At 38.0% G+C, this 21,475-nt stretch overlaps 1 protein-coding gene across 12 annotated transcripts in view; it reads left to right on the top strand.

The window, feature by feature from the left end:
* LOC100744969 (TLD domain-containing protein 2) overlaps positions 1-21,475 on the top strand; it is a 312,724-nt gene that overhangs the window by 146,234 nt on the left and 145,015 nt on the right. For 5 of the 12 annotated variants that reach the window (XM_024366997.2, XM_024366999.2, XM_024367000.2 and 2 more), the window contains exon 1: positions 18,769-20,898. The exons of 4 other annotated variants lie outside the window; for them this stretch is intronic. In XM_024366997.2, coding sequence (XP_024222765.1) covers positions 20,312-20,898 — 587 coding nt within the window. In that variant the 5' untranslated portion in view covers positions 18,769-20,311. Of the gene's footprint in view, positions 1-18,767; positions 20,899-21,475 lie in introns of those variants that run through there. 3 more of the 12 variants (XM_012384453.3, XM_003488743.4, XM_012384454.3) reach the window with 2 other exon arrangements.

Raw genomic sequence — 21,475 nt, 5'->3', positions numbered from 1 at the left:
ATATTTTCAGATTCGATGATTCTAAAGATTCTGAGAATCTCAAATGTTCAAATTCTAAGATTCCAAGATTCTGAGATTCTCAAATGTTCAGATTCCAAGATTCCAGCTACTAAAATTCCAAAATTTTCAGATTCGAAGATTCTAAAGATTCTGAGATTTAAAAATTTTCAGTCCCGCAGATTCCTAAAATCTTAAAGACCAAAATTCTAAAATTTCAAGGCTCGAAAATTCCAAGATTTTTAAATTCCGAAATTCGAAGATTCGAAGATTCCTAAAATCCTGAGGACCAAAATTCTAGAATTTCAAGATTCGAAGATTCCAAAATATGGAGATTCTAAAATTCTAAGCTTCCTACCTAAAATGCTTAGCTGCTACGACTCTAAGACTCTCAAATTCCAAGCTTCTCTAATCTCCTCGGATTCTAAGTTTCTCTAAAATTCCAACAGTTCCTATATTAACACAAAATTTCGATTTTTCACCCGTCATTTCATCCGATGTTGAATACATTGTTCAAAAATAGTACACCTTGTTACGAAAGATTAAATTTTCGTTTCGAAATGCGATATCATAGTCGCCACGCCACATATGCTCGACAAGTAAATCTGTCGTTGAATCGATCAAAAATATTCCCACTCTCACCACACGTAACACATTCAGGGATTAATTTTAGAATGCTGAAGTCGTTGAAACTTCTCGTGGCAATGATTACTACCGTGTATTAATCAAACGGTTACGAACCTTAAGAAAGTTGCCAACACTTTCCCCTTTTACATCTTGTTCAGTTTTCCTACCATTGTCTTATTATTAACAATCGTTCAATAATAATTAGCAAAGAATTTAGGGCACGTTAATAATTCGGCATACATATATCGTATGGACAATGCAACAGTGCTTCCGTGGAAGAATAATCGCTTTGATACTGGAACAAGGATACAGGAAGCTCGAGATGCTTCTTATACAGGCGATCCTTCTGTTTTAATTCCAGGTAAATGGGATTTTAATTGCGACAGCGACGCACACTGATTTGTCCGTTATTATCGCGCTCCTTTCGATGCATCGTGGCGTTGTGAACGATTCAGCGGGACGAAGGAATGAGAAATGGCAAAGGGGCTTCGGATAAAGTGAAAGCTGGCCAGTATATTTGATTTATGTCTGAAACTGGAAGCACTCGGGTGTAAGACATTTGGAGCACAGATCGGTAAACGACGAAAGTTCGCAGATTTGATAATACTTGTGACTTTTCGAATTTTGGGAATTGAAATATTCGAAGACCTGCACATATTCGCGCGTTTGCAAGTTGAAGAATTAACAAATTATGGGCATTACAAGATCGGAAAACTTGAATGCCCGAAAGTTTCACCATTTGAGAATTTGAATATTCAAGAGCGTAGAAATTCTAGAAAAATTCTGAAATTTGCAGGGCTGGATATTCAGATGTCATTTCTCTTCCGAAACTCGGCGCCCCCAAAAAAGCTCCAGAATTAGAGCGCACGAAGAATATTACGGCGACCGGTTTTCCGCTTTACTTCGCCGAATCCTCGTGATAAACTTCGACTACTTATCCCCTCATTCGTCCCCAATAACTACAAACGATCATTTATCCACATACCAACGCGAGTTGCATACTTCGCGTCTTCGAGTATCTTTTCCACTTCACTTAACAAGCCACTTTATATTCCCAATACTTTAATCTCTCCATCTTATCGTTATGCTTTTTCCAGTCCACAAGACGTTGCGTTCTTCCACAGAAAGACTAGAAGAGCACAGGAAGGAGAACAAAGAAATTGAAAAAAAAGGAAAAGAAAGACAGAGAACGAAAAAAAAAACAATGTCTTGCTTGTTCTCTGGTAATGCAGTGCACAACTATTTTTCCTAGTGGCTTTATTTTATTTTTCTTTTTTTTGTTGTCGTATGCAACTTGACATTCCATTATACGAGGAATCCTTCGTTGGAAGCACTGTAGAAAAGTCGCGTTCGTGGTACTTTTTCTTTTTTTTTGTCTTTTCTCTCTCCTGTTCTCCGTCGTCGAGATACCTTTACGCAGAAGCACCGAGCGAAAACGAGGTTGAACAACGACCACTTTCTTTCCTCTTCGTCTCTCCCTCTCCCCTTTCTCCCCCTCTCTTTCTCTCGTTTCTCTCGGTTCGCCTTTTTTTCCATCGATTCTTTTCGGACACGATATAATACACAACGCATAGAGACAAGACGAAATGCGGCGAATTATATAATGAGAGGACTTGGTAGGAAGTGAAACGACAATCGTCGATCGTAATTGAAATAAACAGTCAACGATCAGCAATTGGCGTAATGGTCCAATTGAAACGTTTAGAATAGACCGTTGTAATTTTATTCCTTACATTTTCCTTTTAATTTTAAGCGGCAATATTAGTTTCAATTCGAATACGGATTTCGCGTTTCTGCTTAGTCCGTTTAATCAGTTTCTCGGCTCTGCGTACAATCGAATTGAATTGAATATAAAGGATGAAATTGAAGGATATTTGTTTATTTGTAGTAGGGAAAGATCGAAGGAAGTCTGGACTCTGGATTTTTTCTTCCAAAGAAAACAGAAAATTCTCCCCGAGGAAGGCAAAACTCTTAACAAAAAAAAAAAGAAGAAAAGAAAAGGAATAATACGTTATTCGCTTCCCGTGAAATTGTTAGGTTTTTCATCTTTATTCTCAAACTGAGAAATCAATTTTATTGAACCAACTCTTTGTTGGTTAATTCTTTATTTATAGCTTGTTCGTAAATAATCACGCTCGCAATACGCTGGTTAAAGATTAGCATTAGAACTATCGATAGTTAGCACGAAGCTAAAGGTCTCTAAAAAATACGTAATAATAGAATATCTTTATATTTATTGATTTATTACTTTCTTACAGAAGGAATTCCATGTTATGTAGTAGATTTTTGGTATTATTAATCCATCTGGGATCCCTAAACGAGGTTTGACACATTTATAAAATTGTAGAACCAGTCATTTTGACTGCTGTGGTATTTCTAGTGTTAGCATCTAGCGATCTAGCGATCGATCCGTAATTTTCCTGATAACTGATATCGTCATATTGGATGATACGCGGTAAAAATTTAAAAAACGCGTGGCAAGTTGTACAAAACGAGGAAACTGGTTAATTGGAATTCGATAAACAGATTGCAGCATCCTTTTTACACTTTGACAAGTACCAGTCATTTCGACTGGTATTGGTATGAGTAGCCTTGGTACAAAATTATTTTCGGTTTGAATACATAAAAAACAAAATAAAATTCATTATATTATTCTTTTAGTTATCATTGCGAAAGTCATTACATCATTGCGAAAAAAATATAACGTGAAATAGGAATTATTAATCCATCTGGGATCCCTAAACGAGGGTCGACACATTTATAAAATTGTAAAACCAGTCAATTTGTCTGGTATGGTAGTTCTAGTGTTAATAAAAGAAGAAAAAAAGGAAAGAGAGAGAAGAAGACGTATTCTTTTTCCTTTCTTTTTAGATAAGAAGAACAGTTTAAGTCGAATTTAAGTACATCCTGTTTCTGGCAAGTTGTTCACAAGAATGATGTTCGTGTCCTAAGGAAAAAGGGGTTTTACGAAGTTACTCGAACAGAAGCTGGAATGATAAAAGAACAGGTTCTGGATACGAATTCGCATCTGCTGGGAAACATTCGCGAGTACTGAGTCACGACACGTGATTCACTTGTATCGAAACGCACGCGTCTGAATACCTTATCGTTGAGTATTTGGATCCGGTAATTCCGCTGCAATAATCATCGATTAAAGCCGACTGCGTCAGAGAAATTAGTATAACTCAGAAGCACGAGCTCGTGCTACTTGATTGCTACGAAGAAACATCTCGAAATTAATTTTTCTTTCTCTTTGTAATACTCGCTTAACTTAATATACGATTAGCTTTGCTTTTACTTCTTTCATTCGTGAAAAGGTTACATTATACGCGTTTCGAGATTGTTATGGAATATGATCTATATAATTGTATGGATACCATAATTTATCTATATATCTCGTTTTATCGTATTTTGCACTTCGTTTTCTTTCTCTATATTCTTCTTACATATTTTGTTAGTCACGATCGCTAGTGACCATAAAAGATCGTAGATGAGATAAATAAATAAATATATATCTTCGGTCGATCATGAGCTTATCGATTAAACGTGGGAAATATTAAATATAGAATAAACAAAGGTGAATCAACATATTTGTATAATCCTCTTCAGGTGATAGCGATTTTGCCATCTCTTCTTTATTCGCAGACTAACGGTATGTATTGGTTGGATTAAATACTTTAATTAAAATGATTAATAGCGACGTTCTGGGATAGTCCGAACTCCTATGTCTGTTACTGTAATCTTTTATTTGCACGTGCTTAAGATTTTTGACGGATTAGAGGAATTTTCGAACTTTCTATCACCTCAACGACTTTCGAGTTTTGCGATTTTATCAAATTTCAAACAACTGTCAGCTGTACAAGCGGAAAGGGGGGTGATTCTACGCGAGAAAGTAAGTCGAAAATATAGAATAAACATTTTTCGTTTGAGGCTTTGTTTTCGAGAAAATCGACTTTGAATTTTCGCTCGGTACGCGTGCGGTACGTTATAACGGATCTCACTGTAGATCGTTGTCTCGATGGAAAAATTTAAAAAGAAAAAAAATTTAAAAAAAAAATTGTTATTCTATATTTTCGACTTCTTTTTTCGCGTCGAATCACCCCCTTTCCGCTTGTACAGCTGACAGTTGTTTGAAATTTGATAAAATCGCAAAATAGTCATATAATAAATTAGTGCAAATAAAATTACAAACAACCAATTGGGATCTTCAAATAGATCTAGTAACATCCTACTTTCCCATCTAAATTATTTAAAAGTTTAATTATTTAAATTTTTTAAATTATTTTGGCCATTGTAAAACGTACAACAAACAGTTTAATATTTAAAAACTTGTAAAAATTATTTCAAAATAGTGCCATTTACATACAATTCTACGATAAGTTCCTGATAAGAGACAGTATCGTTCTGCTTTACAATTCCAAATACAAAGCCACACGACTACCGTGAAAATTGAACAGTTAACAGTATCTGCATCTAATAACATATTTTTCTTAATTTATTCGTACAAACAACGCTTTCTTATTTGTGATACAACGTATGCATGTCGATGTGCGTTTACGTTGTATGAATCGACACAACGAATTCGATAATGGCGTTAGACAAATAAGGGGAAGGCCCTGAATGGTGAACGTGTGCAAACCTGTCCTAGGAAACACGTCAAATTCTATGTTGAAACGGACGCGCGACGCTATTATAATTTATAAGGCTTCTGTGACTCAACATAAAAATTCAACAGGAAAGAATTTAAGGGCCTTCTTATTACGGCACGCATTGTATAACAAGCTAATTCTTTTTCAAGCTGTTCAATGACGCACGTTTGATCGACCCTTCCAAGATTGAATTTTTATTGGGCTATAAGAAAGTTCTTTTTTGTCCATTATCAAATCTTTTAGGATCATAGTTTTTTTTTTTTAGTAAAACTATCTTCTTTTTGATAATATTATTTATTAATGACAGGGATACATTTCTCAAAAATTGGTTTTTAAAGAAGAGCACGCTGCAATTCAACAATTTCACAGAAAGTAAATGCATTTGTCTTATTTATCAATTGGTTGGTTTTTTTTTAAGTAAAACTATCTTCTTTTTAATAATATTATTTATTAATCGCACGGATACATTTCTCAGAAATTGGTTTTTAAAGAAGAGCACGCTGCAATTCAAGGACAATTTTACAGAAAGTAAATGCATTTATCTTATTTATCAATTGCTTGGTAATTTATGAAGTAGGACGTTATTTATATGAAACAAGGAGCGCGAAGTTTCTCAATTTAATTATATGGACAGACTGGCGATGTTCGTACAGTTTTATATTTTTATGGCCACAATTAAAATAGAAGAACTCATATGGAAACTTGTTTCATCAATTGCAAACTGTGATATTGTATTTGGAATATTTTATATATATTCTGCGTATTTTCGTATCTTCAAGTTTCGCATAGTCGCATAAAAATCCGCCGTTATTGTCGAACTTCTCAAACGAAACAAGTTACTCCCGTAATTTCATTCTTTGCAAGAAAGTTCCTTCTTTTTTTTATTATTTAATTTGTACTTTACAATTTGTCCAGCTGGACATTTGGTAAATTTTTCTAACTTAATTGCTAAATAACATGTGGATGGCTACCCCCAAAGGGATACCATCTTTGACTATTTTATTTCTTTGCAAGAAAATGACACGAATGAACGCGATTTCCAAAGAAATTCTTAGAAACACGTAACATTCGAAATATTATTTTTTTCATGTATTTACATAGCTGTTCTGGTCAGTTCATTTACTTGATACGATTCGCAACCGATCTGGCGATACTTAACCTGATCGAAGATCTATTTCGGCATCGAATTCGTTGAATTAAAACGTGTGTTTTTGTTTTCGCTTGCTCGGTGTCACGGGTTCTTAGTAAATTCTTCTTTTGTTTTTGGACTGTTACTGAAAATATCTGTAAGATTGCGCGAGATACGCGATAATGACAGCTCGACCGATTGATCGGCTTTTATTTTTCAAGAAGATTATCAGCTTCCCGTCTAGCGTTTACTGCGAATCGCATCCTTAATCCTTTCGCGATTGTTGTTTGCTCGATACATGATCTTTCCGAGGTATTTACCACTTTTTTTTATTGCAATGTGCTCCCGTTCAATCGGAGCTTCTGTTCTTTGAGCCACGACAAAGGAGGAAAATCCGCGTAGGCACCGGTTGATCTTCGATCTTGCTATCAATAAGCGTGAATACTCGATATCAGAGATATTTCACCCTGGAAGATTAATTATCTTAATTATTTCACGATAACCTTCGGAACTCTTAACTTCTTAATCGATGATTTGTTTTTTCTTCCGGGTTCTCTGTCGCTTCGACTTCTTACTGGATTTCGTCGTACAGAATGGAGTCTTTAACAAACTGAAATTGATGATTTCAATTGTCTAGATTGCGAATGCAATAATTGACTTATCTAAGAGCTGTTTGTCTTCTACAATGTATCGCGTCATTTTTATTAAAAGTAAATCCTATTATATCTGTGTTTGTAAAGATTAGGATCGATGTAATTAAGATGATCGATGATATAATGTCATTGGCGAAGTGGGTCTTAATCAAACGAATCTGCTCAACGTAAGAAATTTCCGATAACTTTCCGAGAAGAATTATATTCGACATACATAACACGACTAATGTCTCGATTAAGATCGAACCGAAGGCAAAACTAATTTCCGGCTGAGCAAGCAGCCATTTGAAATATTGTTAAATTAAATTTAAATAAGAAAACAGTAGATTATTTCTTTACTTCCTTAAACTAAAAATAAAAGAGTCTAAAAGAATCTGACGATAGATGAAGGCTAATTGTTCGATTATTCTAGTCACTATGCATCTTGCACCATCACGTGCACTCAAATTAATCTCCAATTGACTCGTCAGATAAAAATACTTCAAACTTTAAACCACTCTTATCCTTAAGTGTCTGTCAGCAGTTCCGATGATCGTGACAAAATTAATTTCTATTTTTCGATTATATATATAATAGATAAAACGTAAGACTAGTATCAAAAAATTCAACATAAAGATACATGAAAAGCTATATAACGCGGGAGGAAAAACCAGCTTTTATCTATATACTTTACAAAAATTCATTTAAATCTTGAAAGAAAGCACCGCCATATATTGTGTTTTTAAATTTCTCTGGAAGACTATAAACTGGTTACTTTCGCAATTGTCAACTTGACCACATTAAATTAAATCTCGTCGCAATACCGTTGAAAAACTCGGAAAAATCTACGAAGGATCACAAATTGGTTATTTTTATTGGTATTTCGGTAACTTAAAAGTTGTACAAATTGCGAGATTATTTCGATCATTGCGAGTATTATAAAAGCTCATCACGATTCATCATGTGTCACGAGCTCGTGCAGTTTAATTCGAATATATCGTATCACGTTCCAAAGTCGAGAGATATTATAGGATGAAACAATTTCGTTTTTATCGGTCGACGACTTTCACCGTGTTCGTGCAACCACCACGCCGTGTCTAATTGCGCAACGGATCGATCGGCTTTCGATCGGATTCGATCGTCGTTCGATGCACCTTTTCCTCCTCTTTCTTTCTTTCCACGTCGCTTATTCGAGTCGCAACGACGCTCGTAAAACTTCACGGTAGCATCTGCCTATACGCACATATATTACACGACCAACTGACGCTTTATCGTTCCATGAGGCGATAAATCCTCGTTTCACGACAACTTACGACTCCACTCGCTTCTCTACGTCGATTCTCCCATCTTCCGATGATTTCCTCGAAATTTATTGGCCAGTTAGACCAATACAAACATCTCACGATGATGCGCTACGCCGGTTCCGACCGAATGAAAAAGTAGATCAAATGTATTTTTCATCAAGAAATAGTCGTGCGGATGCAGGAAACTGTACGGCAAGTGTATCACGATGTTTGGCCCGACTCTAATAGATTATCAATTTATAATATAAAATGTTTGAAATAAGTTTCAAGCTCGTTGGTGCTAAGTAGGAAAACCACTAGCATAATAAAACTCTCGGAAGCATATTTTCTTCGTAAAAGACTGAAATCACCTTGTTGTCTTTCAAACAACGTTATTATGTACCTTTCTTCTTTAAACTATATGATATTATGCTTGAAAAATCCCCTCAATTTAGAATCTCGATTATATCTCGATCGACGTAAAAAGAAAGATTTATAAAGATATTTAAAAAAACATAGAGCAGTTTCACTTCTATTTCTTTTTCTTTTTTTTTTTTAATGGAAAATTCTTCTCTTATGCACGAAGAAAGAATACCTCAGTGATTGAAAACGTTTCAATTTCTAAAAATAAGAACACTGTTGGTCCGTAACAGCAGTCACGGTGTTGAACTAAAATCACACGGATCTTTTTATACACCTGACAGAATGATTGATATGATCTTTATTACAAGCTTACTGTAATGGTACGCGTCGTAAATCTGAGTTTCGAAATGAACGTCCATCAGGTTTCGAAGCGTCTGCAACAATTACCAGCGCTAGATAATACCTTGTGTCCAGTCGAGTTCCTACGTGGACTGGTTGATTCTGGAAGTAGGATAGCCGTCAACGTCATTTTTATGGTCGCAAGTTTTCCCATTGCCGGTTACTCGGTAAATTTACCGTAACATTGCCACGTCGATCCTCGTCGCTCGGCCCAAGCCGCTAGAATTTCGAATAAACAGCGAAATTTCTAGACAGCTACTCTCTGAACAGTTTCTAGTCGACGTTTACTGCCAGAAACGAGAATGTCGTTCGTGTAGAAACGGTGCTTAATGACCCTTGGTAAACCTTCGTTCTCGGTTTTATGTCCACGCCAGGAAAGGAGCTTGCTTAAGCCTGTCCCACGCTTGATTAAATCGAATCTAATTCCTTAGAAAGTTGCAGAGGCACGTGTCTATGGACGAGAAAATTCTCAACACCGAAATGTTTCAAATTCGTCTATTTATCAGCTGTAAATTGGAAATCTTTTACGAAAAAGCCTCCTGAGCTCCAAGCACCTTAAGCTCTTTTCACGCGTGAAGAATTCAAATGATTAGAATGACTTGTTGTCAGCCAGAGTACAAGAGCCAGTCGCAAGCCACAGATTTGTATTCAACGTCTAAACAAACAGATCTTATCTTCGTACGTTTGTTTATCATAAGAAGGAGGCATAAGTAATTGAAAATTCCAAGAAGAATTTTCAAACCTAATATTTGTAACTGCCATTCTTCTGTACGTCTTCATTCATCGAGTTGATCGATTTGGCTTCTACGATGGAAATTGATCGATAACTTTTGTTAAAAATAATAAATACGCGTCCATCGAACGAATCACCATCCATTGTATTCCCAACTAACGAAAGTTAAAAGGAAAAGTGAAAAACAACGTACGCGATCGACCGAACTCCGTGTTTCATCGGAATAAAGCAGTTCTTCGTCGATTTTCCTAAACTAGGCTCATCCAGGAGCAAAATATGTAGCGTGAGCGTGAATGGAGTATTATATCGTCGCGTAAAAAGATATCCTGGCAGGGAGAAATTTAATTTTTCACAACGTCGAGCGAGGATGTGCGGTTGGTCACGTAGAACATCTGTTCGAATTCATCTCGTAACAGCCTTGCCGAGCCAGCTTATCTTTCGCACGACGACCACCGCTTCGAAATTCTTTTTTCATGGCTTATCGCGATGAATTTACGCGCTAGGCGTTCGCCTCTTTCCGCGAAGCCTCGCAAACGTCACGTGACGGAAAACCAGTTAAGCTTCTATTCACGTTAGCCGTAAATAAAGATTAAACTATCGATTGGTTTGGACGACGATCCACGAAACGATTGGCCAACGCGTGCTCTTTGATTAATGCCTTTTCTGTGCTCGACGTGGGTCATCGTCGGGTCATTACAATCAACGTAGTTTAACTTCAATTCGACAAATAAGGTTATTTTCTGTTGTACGTGTTATATATCGTGTGTATGGCCAAACGGATGCAGAAGAGGACCACGGAATCGGAAACTCAATGAAAATACTGTTTCTCTTTCATTAATTCCATTGATGTGTTTTCTGCTTTTAATTGCTTCAGTGTCTTTTCATTTCTAGCGTCTTTCGGCGCTTTTTAGTAATTCCAATTTCATATCCTGTTCGAACAAATACTTTTCCGTGGATATGAAAGCGAAGCGTTCACGCCTCTTTCGCGATAGCAAAATGAACAATTTTCAAGCGAACTTGAAATCAAGTCGACTGAAGTAACGAAATTAAGAAAGTTACAGATTACCCAAGTTCGATCATTTTACTGTTTTCAATGAATTTGTTTTCAATGAATTACTTTGAATGACATACGTCTCTTTATTATTATTCCTACTACATCGTACAACTATTCGTTTGTTAGCAAAGTCAATAGTCGATAGTTTGAAGCTTCTTCGAAATAATAATAAGAAGTTGAAAGAGAGAGAAATTGTAGAACGCAATTTCACTTAAGTCATCAACCGACCCAGTTTCCTTATAGCCGGTTAATTAAAGAAAAATAACGATTGTATTTAATTCGTCGTCACTGCAGCTTCTTTCGAATAAATTTTCCTCGATTACTCTACCCACCTTCAAAAAGCTACATTTCTTTGAACCATAGCTTTTTTCGGACGAAACGTTTCTTTCATCTCTGGCATTTATCGTGGGCTATCCGATGTTGTGAAACGTGTGAACAAAAATTCTCGTGACGAAAAAAGAGATGTAAGAATTCGTCGAAATGCGAAACATACGAACTTTTGATTTCAAGAAACGTTTTATGCACGATTTTTATTGTTTCTCGCAATCAGCGTGTTACTTTCGAGCCTGAATCGACACGGTATATTCGTGCTGGATGATTTTTCAAATTTCAATAGACGGATGAAAGGAAGTCTGGTTTCGATTGTGGCCATTCTGATGTTTTCACAAAGTTTTCTACGTAACGTCCGGAATAATAGACAATGGATTACTGTTGTTTGCTGATACTAAGTATAGTAAGTTTGTAAATGAGGTTCAACGTGAATTCTAGACTTTAATAATAGATTTTAGTGATGAAAGAATTGTTAATGGTATGTCTGCTAGATCGTACGATTTTATTCGTCAATTTCCTAAAGTTCTTTGCTTTGGTCATTTGGAATAGCTCATCTTACTAATTTTGCATAATTCACTTTAAATAACTGAGCATTTTCGAAGATCATTTGCTGTTAGGCTCGTACCACTGCGAGAAAAATGTGCTGATTAAAATTTGATACGATAAATGTATACTAAGTTAATATGTAACTTTGAAATAAATTCATATTAATAATATCTTACATTTTTCTCTATCGTTAATAGAATAAATTATTTCAACTATTGCAAGAAAACGCTGTTGAAAATTAATTAAAAATTAATCTAGCTAATAAATAGCTAGAATTCTCTACTAATAATGTAATATATTTCACTCTGTTACTGTAAAGTGACTCCGTGCACCGAGTCGAAAAATCGTCTTGACCTGAATTTGCTCCTATTATTTTTAATAATCAGAGAAAATTTCATCAAATACGATAATGCGGTTTTAACATTTCTTTTGATCACAGCAAGCTTGAAAACAGAACCTTCGTTATGATATCAACTGAGACAACCATAATTCGTTTACGTCAACCTAATATCAATATCACACTACTAAGATAACCTCTTGTCCCCAGATCATCTGATCGCTTTGATTCTCGTGAAATCTCCTCCCGAAAAACCTCGTGTATCGTATAAATCGTGTCTTACAGAAACAATCAGAAGCCAGATTGGGCAAACGTTCGTGCGACTAGTCGTTTTTGTTCGCGTCTTGGTACGCGCCGAGACGCGAGTGAAAGTTGCGTACCAAGGGTCCGCTCGATTTCTGCTTTTCAGCCTAACAATTATCTCGGCTCGACTTTTCTTCGTCCAAGAAAATTTCATTTATTTACATATATAGGTACGTTTGCGTAACAAAATTCTCGACGTCCTTCAGTGTCGATCAAACGTGAGTCCCTTCCAGTGATTCCAGCGATGGGATTAAGTTCGACGTGTACTCACAAATTCAGATCAAAGGCAGCATTGAAGGTTCGCTCGATTAGGCCTGAATATTACTCGCAACATTATAATGACTCGTACGATAATGTTGCAAAGCATTTAATCTCTATAGCTGGTTCAATCCAGAACGAGTATTTGCAACTTTCAAAAATATATACTGTCTGAATTAAATCTCTGTTAAAATCTGCATTATAACTACACTCCATTTTCGTTTATATTATATTATATTATATTATATTATATTATATTATATTATATATAGAATGTATAATACAAAATATACGCTAAATATCACGTGGTATAAATTGGATGTCTTCCACTAATTTTATTTTCTAGTTGCTTTATTATAAATCCATAATTTTCGTTCACATCGTATGCACCTCATAATGTAAAACACTAAACGAATTAAAATTTGCTCGAGATTTTCAGTAAATGTAACAAGTATGTGTCCTAATACTTTGTACTTAGTACTTAGTACTTAGCATCTAGTACTAATACTTAATACTCAAACCGTAAGTACTTAGATGCTTTGTAGTGAGCATCGAGGCTGATTACTATAACAGATAATCGACAAATCTAAACCTTTTTGTGATCTCTGCGAAATATGGACCTGCACTAGACATCCGGTATTCTCCTAAATCTTACCGATATAATCATGATGGTTCTGCGTCATTATAGCGCTAACAAAATTCCAAAATGTTCCAAATATAACACACGTAATACGTTTATAAAAGTTCTCTACAAATGGTGGCATATTTCCGTGAGTTATAGTATGCTTGAATCCCAACACTCGTCACGCAGGGTCATTCGGGTAACCGGTAATTTTCATGATCGCTAAGAGATGGTTTTCAGCTGGAAATTGGCCGCAGTTAAATCGAGGATAGTCGAATTTTGATTCGTGTTCTTTCCCCTCCCCCACCCCCCTCTCTCTCTCTCTCTCTCTCGCGGTTATATATGTTCAGCTCTTGCGAAACGCAATTCTCTCGTTGATTTTTATTTTCACGTCGATGCACCGAGAACAGTGTTTTAGTTATTTCTCCGAGCATTATCGTGCACAGGCAATTTGCTGTGCGATTGTACGGTCGATATCGCGTGTCGTTCCCGATAGAACAACTCGATGTAACTAGTGGTAATCGCGGAATCGCGCGATTCGCCTGCATAATCGTTTATCCTAAACGCGTTAGTATCAGACCGGATCGTAAAGTCTACTGAACGAGCGTTTAGGACCTAATTAAACGACTATCGATGTTTATGTTTTTTATGGGAAATTTAAACGTCGATTGAAAAAACAAATGTAAAAAGACATCGTAATATGCTCATACCAGTTGCGTTAACCGCGATTGCAAACATGCTAATTTACTCGACCATCGATTAGACCTCTTTTGCGAGTCGCGTGCTGTCAAGAAAAATATTAGAAATGCAGTAGGTAAGTAATTCATCGATGCTTCCGCGTCATTTATGACGTGTTGCCATTACCATTCATGTTACTGTATATCTTTTTCCTTTGTATCAAAGTGTGTCATCATCAAAGTGTGTGTACTTTGTATCAAGTGTGTACAAGGATGACAAATAATAGTAATAATAATAATTTTACGAAATACATTGAACGAATAAGCACAATGCACATATTATACCAAAGAATAGATAATCTGTTGCCAATATGCGAGCAACTTTTCATCCTAAAGTTCACACTGATCAATTTTAAACTCGCTTTTTACCGCCACTGCGCCTGTATTTATCCTGTGCTCTGCGCTTGAAAATACAAACGAAGACAGAACGAATTTTTGTTACAACCCAATTTTTTGTATGAAGTACGCTCTATTCGTGAGAAATTTGCATCGCTTGTCCAATCGTAGTTAGCTGTAATCGTATATTGAGTCAGCTACTAATCTTATTAGTAATTCGAGCGAGAAAACTTAATGCTAAATGAAACGAAGCAAATGCAGAGGCACGAAACGAGATTATTTGCACATCGATCCGGCCTTTCGACGATTCTACGCGGCGTCGACGTGGAAGAAACTCGCATGGAATCGAATCAAAGCTGTTTGCCCGCCGACACGCGTGCCTCGAATCTCGTTCTTCGATCACGAAACAGCGGCCAAACTATGTTCGATTCGTAGTGACGAAAATCGTGCCTCTGCTTGCACCGCCGTTGCCCGCTTTGTTCTTGCCGTTGTAGCTCTCCGCGAAACAAGAAACGCCGCAGGAAAGTGGTACAAAGAAAAAGGGGAACCGTTTGAGGTAACGGAGATAGACTTGTTCGCGATTGCAGTAGTCGAGTCATAAACCTGTCCTCGGCTACGTGAGGTCGGTGATAAGCAGTTGACTGATAAGGTCGTTAGTAGAGACGCTCGTCTTTTCCTCGATGCATAAAACCACCGTTCCTTTGAAATTGCTCTGTGCCAAGCGAGGACATTTTTCTGTTCTCTTTCTTCGCTTTGTTCGAGAATAATTTTGCTCGAAGATCATCGTTATCGTGAATTGTTGAATATCGATGGTTTGCTATTTTTCTTGATATTGTGATTATTACGCTATAGCGAATTCGTAAGCGATCTTCCACGTTTTGGAGAATTTTCCTTTGTTGATATTTGCCAATGGGCATATTTTGCGTTTTGTCACGGAATATTAGTATTCTATTGGTGATATTAGCAGGCTGCGAACTTTTATGCATTTGTGCGAAATTTGACGATACAAGAAATGTACAGAATGCATATAGTACGCAAAAATGTATAAAACAGACAATGTTGTAACTCGTTATAATTCCACTTCTTTTGATTGTGCTCGCGGAAATTTTGCACGCAAATCCGTGGCGTAGTTATCGTCCTTATTATTTGAAATTAGATGTTGTTCATGCTGGCTCGATTAATTGATGAATTAGCGAATTTAGCGACGTTATCGTTTTGATTTAAGTCAGTCCGATCGAAGAGTTCATCGATTTCTTAGATCTTTGTAAGACAGCGTTGTTGAAGAATATTTCACGTGCGTTGTGTCAATTATTCGTTCACCATTTTCGCTTATATCGGAACGCGTCTGACTTTATAGAAGACGATTTTGTGTGAAATCTTGCGATTGCTCTTTCGAACGCAGACTCGCGGGATTAACGAGAGGCGGACGTGCAAACCGGTGGAAGCAATTGGTCAATTCGTACGCGACTAATTAGAGAATTGCAACAATGAAAATACTGGCTGGCTCTTAATTCGATTCACCCAATTAACTCTCTCTCTCTTTCTCTGTCCCTCTACGGACGACCATAATCTCACTCGGTCAGCCGAGTTTCTCGAAGCGATCTCTAAACACTAAACAGGAAAACAAACACGTTTATATATGTATATAACATTAGAATTATGCACGACTAACACATAACATTAGCAACAAAGAAATCAAAGCAAAAATGACATATGAAGAATTACACAATATAAGAAGAAAAATTCTAATCGCTGAAGTTGCACAGTAAGTGTATATTTTCACCAATGATTGTGAATTCTTCGTTTTAATTTGAAATTAAATTAATTTGAAATTTTTGCCATGATTGGATTAATTTTAAATATTCACGAAAACATAGCAAGACACCTGATGGTGTATGTTCGATCCGTATAAGGTGAATTTACACAAATGGTACAGCTGTAGCTTTCGATTGTGGCGCAGTTTAAAGTTCGACTCATCCGGTCGTTCCCAGCAATTGGGTCAAAGTTGTATCGCCACGAAAAAGTGTCTCGCGACACGATCCTAAATCATACGAACGAAATATATCGCGGTTGGCATAATCGAATTTGGCTTGGACGTGTTGTAGAAGTTGAAGTTTCGGGACGAAAAAGGGGCTACAATTAGACCGCTGATATTTACGTTTTTGCGGGGAATTTAAATTACATGAAACTACACAGGATGCGTAGAACATTCGAAATATCTAAAATGAGATATTCTTTATAATGTTCATGAATAATATTATAAATTAAAAGCTAGAACAAATTTTTACTTAGATTTCGTTTCATAAAGATACGAATCGATAATACTGACTACGGTAGCTATTATTTCTCATTTTTTAAATAAATTCTCGATAATCGAAGCTCTTCCTCATAGCCCGAATTTTATTGGATTGAAAAATTTCCTGCTTCGCTTCTATTATCGATTACTATTTCTTCGAATCGCAATATACGAAAGATGAAAATTTCGCTACGAACTTGCGAGCGATTCGAATTATTATAGAACTCGTTAAAACATAAACGAGACTACATTGGAAACTTCCCCACATACAAACCAGTTAATTGCACGCAGTTTCGAGTGCACAGACTCCATAACGCTCCACAACAAAATTAATCTGTGCGCCGGCAACAGCGGTTAGGTAACCGAGGCTCGTCGATTCAGACGTGACGAATAGTTAGACATGGATTATGAAATGAGTTACGATTGCTAGATCATTTGAAAGCTGTTTTGCCGTGATAATTTTCTATGTTTTCGTCTGAGAAGAATCAGACTATTTCTCACTGTATGCATCTTGCCTATGAAAAGCAGTTAATCAAAGAGAGAAAGAGAGAAATAGAGAAAAAGAAGGAAAAACTCGAGAAGGTGTTTGTCATCGTTATCAATGAGAATCTTTATCGCAATTCGAGATACGCGACGTACGAATATGCTTCTCAGAAATTTATTTCGCCAAAGATTGGATTATTCTCTCCCGTACACGCGTGAAGATTTTCACGTTTACAACGGCTCATGATTAGACGAGATAGAGTGATTTTGTTCGACGAAGAATACTCTCCATTTTTGTTTCTTAATAGTCTGAATAAAGAGATCTTTCGATAAAATTTTTAACAAATATGAAGATATTTATAAGAATAAATTTAGAAGAAATATAGCATGTTAGAAATGTTGATGCAAAGCGAAGAATAATTTAGTTAGGATAATTTCTGGAGCTGGAAATTCGATGCATTAGTATCTTGACATTTTTCTGAAATTGAACTTATTTACGATTATGTATTGCTTTTTACTACGACCATACTAGTTCCCATCGTCGTTTAGTTACATGCGATAATTATCCGTGTTTGTGTATTCTTTAAATATACTGAATCGAGGCACGTTGTTACTTATTTACTTAAGACTTATCGCATTGTTGATTCGTTTACACGGGCTTCTCGATAATATATTACTCGATGAACAATTAAACGTTTGTTTAAACAATTAATAAAACGATTGAAAACTACGAATCGTATGAATATAAGACAGAAATGAGCGAGAAACACATACATATTATATATGTGTATGTATATATTCATGAACACATTGTATTACATTGATTCCAAGTTGTTCAACGTATTTTCAATCGCGATTTTCTTTATCAGTAAGCTGCAAGTAAGACATTATTGTAGTCGTCAACGTGTTTCACGAATGTTCATCTTGATCTGAAAAATCAATCTACGATCCACATTTTTCACTCTGACGTAAAAAAGAAGATGAACATTTCGAATTCTTCCTGAATACTTCCTATTTAAAAAAAAAAAAGAACGCGATGGGAACATTTACAAATAACGAAACAACTTCGTTCAAATGAAATGTGCGATTTATTTTTTTCACCCCGAGCGCAAACAAAAAAAAAGAAATATTTTCGAACGTATTAGATTCTTAGAAAAGAAAACATACAAAGAAGTTCGATTGATTTTTCAATCAATCGATCATATCAATACATATTGATCAGTTACAAGTTTAAAAGACACTAAAATTCGCTCTCAAATCATCGTCGTAATAATATTACTACGACAAATTACGAATTGCTCGTTTGCTCACGCTGATAGTTGCAACGTGAAACACATGCCCCGGTTCCAGCGTTTCCCATTTACGGTGCCGCGCGGACCTTAAAGTCCTCCATCTTGAGAGTACGCGTTCCGTACGATCGCCGTCTTCCTTCAATCCCGCAATTATTTCGGACGCGTGTGAGACAGTATCGAGAGAATTAAGGAAGAAAAAAAAAAAAAGATTGTTTGTAAACGATTAACGAAGAGCGTAAAGTCGTGTGTCTTCGATGCGTGTTTCTTCTTGTTGGGTACTCGGGCACGGGAGGTGGGGGATGCGCCCGAAGAGACAGTCTCGGGCCGAGTGCCTCGACGTGTATAAATACAAGCAGTCGGCTTCGTTCTCGCTTAGTCGCTGCGATACTCGATTCTCGTGACGGCCTGTCGATTCGGCGTGTGTGTACCACTGTCAACTGTGTAGCCCGATATCTCGGTTTATCGAAAACCGGCTATCGTCGTGGAGTGTAAGCAGATCAGGTGCGCACATGCGCGCAAAATCGAAACGCATTACAATAAAGTTGCGAAGAAAGAAACACGAGAAAAAAAGAGGAGGCGAGAGAAAGTCGCCTGTTTTTCCGCCGGTTGTGCGTCTCTCCCTCTCTTCTTAACACGAGACGCCGTGTATCCTGTTATATCGTCGTCGAATTTTGTTTTATCAAAGCAACGTATTAATTTGCTGAAGATCGCGCGTGTCACGTGTGTTCTCTCCCTCTCTCGTAGTAAACGAATCTCGATTTTGGCCCGTGTGTGTATACGTGTCGGCATCGCGACAACGTCACGTCGGTGTTACGACGACAAGAAAGGACGAGTGTGCGGATTGTGGCCGACATCGGCGGTCTCAGCGGGCCAGCCTCGATTCCCCGTCGTTAACACCGTATCGAACGACGAAAAGGAACACCGCTTTGGCTGAACACTATCAACAAGTCGAGTGGTTCATCCGAAAGCGTTCCACCGACCAAAGAAGAAGACGCTAGCAACAGCGAAGCTTGGTCGTAGTTCCTGCATTGAAATCGTGGAAACGATTCGAAGCCGCTAGGAAATTGACTTCGCAGCAAACCAGACTCGTCTCTTCGTTCTTGTTCTCTCGTTCAACCAGACAGATTCACTTTGTTCACTGCGAGGAACCGTTATCGAATTCGTTCCGAGTTGCTCCAAATACAATCTCTCGGTTGTAAGTTATTACAACACGAGTCACACACCGCGCCACCTTTGACGGCTCGAGGACGAGGCAAAGGTTGATTCGGTTGACGTTCTGAAACGTAGAAACGCGGCGAACGAGTTTCCAACCAGAGCTCTCTTCTCGACTTACCAGAAAATAGAGAAACAAATGCGCGCGAGCAAAAGACGCGCGCGAGGTGGAAGGTAGTCGGTCGACCACCGTTGGCTGGTTCCGCGCTCACGATTCTCTTGGGTCAACGATCTGTTGGTGGATCTCGCGCTTGAGCTGTTCCCGGTTTGTATACACGTATCTGTGGACAGGTCCGGTCGATACGATATATACATATATATATATATAGGTTCGTGGTTCGGTCGCGTTCGTTGGATACGCGCGTATTCGTGCCGATAGCACGTTTCACGAGGAGTGAAAAGGCGGTCACTCGGTACGCCGTCGTGGCTGCTTTCACCGGCGACGGAATAATGCCGATCGCGCCTTAACGGTACGCGACTCATGCCTTCCGTATTTCCCTTGCGAACCACCGGAAAAATGATAGCGGATCTCGGGTGATTAAGTGTGCAGTGCGTCGCGACAGTTTCCTGATGGTTTTTCCTCGTCTTCGTCTAGTATAGTGGTCGCGGGTGTTTCGGTGTTGTTGATTTAGTATATCGGCAATACAGTGGAAACGTGGATACGCGTTTCGAAGATCTCGATCGATACGTAGCATGGAAAGCAAGATGTACATCAGCAACGAGCCGCAGAATAACGGCCACTCGGCCGCCAAATACGCGTCGACCAATTCGATTCCTTCGATAGTGGAGAAAGAGTCGTCATTCGCGAAACTTATCGGCGCTGTTGGCAGAAGGGACTCGAACGCTATTTTACGCGATAATAAAGGCAGACGGCACAGCGTGCTGGAGGATCTGAAGGCGCGAAGGGACAGTCTGTTTCATAGAGCGAGACGCGGTAGCGTTGTCGAGGAGAAGGAAAATACGAAACAAGTGCAGAAGGAGAAAAGACGCGCCAGCGAGTGTGGCAGACGGTGCTCGGTTTTCTACGTGTCGCAGGATCTGCTCGAGGAGAACCAAGAACTACTGGAGAACGAGAGAAGAATACAGGCGGACATCGAGGGCAAAAAGGCTCGCAGAAAGTCGTGGCATATCCTCGCCAGGCCGCCGAAACTCGATCGCAAAAGGAGGAAAGGGATTGCTGGCGTCCCGACACAGGTCGCAAGCACCGACGGACTTTACACGCAAGCCAGACAGAAGAGGCCTTCCTGGTGGAACATATTCGTGCCTGACTCCGTCGCCAGGTATTTACCAGTTCGCGTTCTGTTGCTATTCTATTTTGCGTCTTTTAAAGATCGATGCTTCTTGTGAAATTTTTAGACATCGATAACGGCACGCCATCGTTGTCCTTTATCTTTCTCTCTGTTATTGGGTCGCGTCGTTTTATCTTTTCGTAAGGCGCGGTATTTAAAAGTTGCCTCTCCAAGTAAATCGCTTTTACTTAAACGAAATTGCTCGGTCGAGTTGCAACGTGGATAAAAACATAGACATAAAGTAAAACCGACTCTCGTCAAACGTTGTACGGTTGGCCGGCTGAAGTTTCGTAGTGTTCGCATCGATAATTTCGAGCGGGACCGGTTTTCGCGGGGGTATCGTTCCCCGCTCGTCACACGCAATGCTTTTATTCCCATGGAAACCAGATGAATAAATTGCCACGTGAACGTTCTCTATCGCATAACATCGTTCGTTTTCTACACCAGGAACGACGCTTCTACAAATTCGTTGCTCGTGAGATATTCGCGGAAGCTGATCTCCGTAATCTCAACAATCGGCTATTTATTAGGATGAGAAAGTATGGCGATTTGAAAATTGAATTTTGAT

The sequence above is a fragment of the Bombus impatiens genome, unplaced genomic scaffold, assembly GCF_000188095.3.
Source record: "Bombus impatiens unplaced genomic scaffold, BIMP_2.2 scf_0263, whole genome shotgun sequence".
Classification (NCBI taxonomy): domain Eukaryota; kingdom Metazoa; phylum Arthropoda; class Insecta; order Hymenoptera; family Apidae; genus Bombus; species Bombus impatiens.
This window is presented reverse-complemented; position numbering and strand designations above follow the sequence as displayed.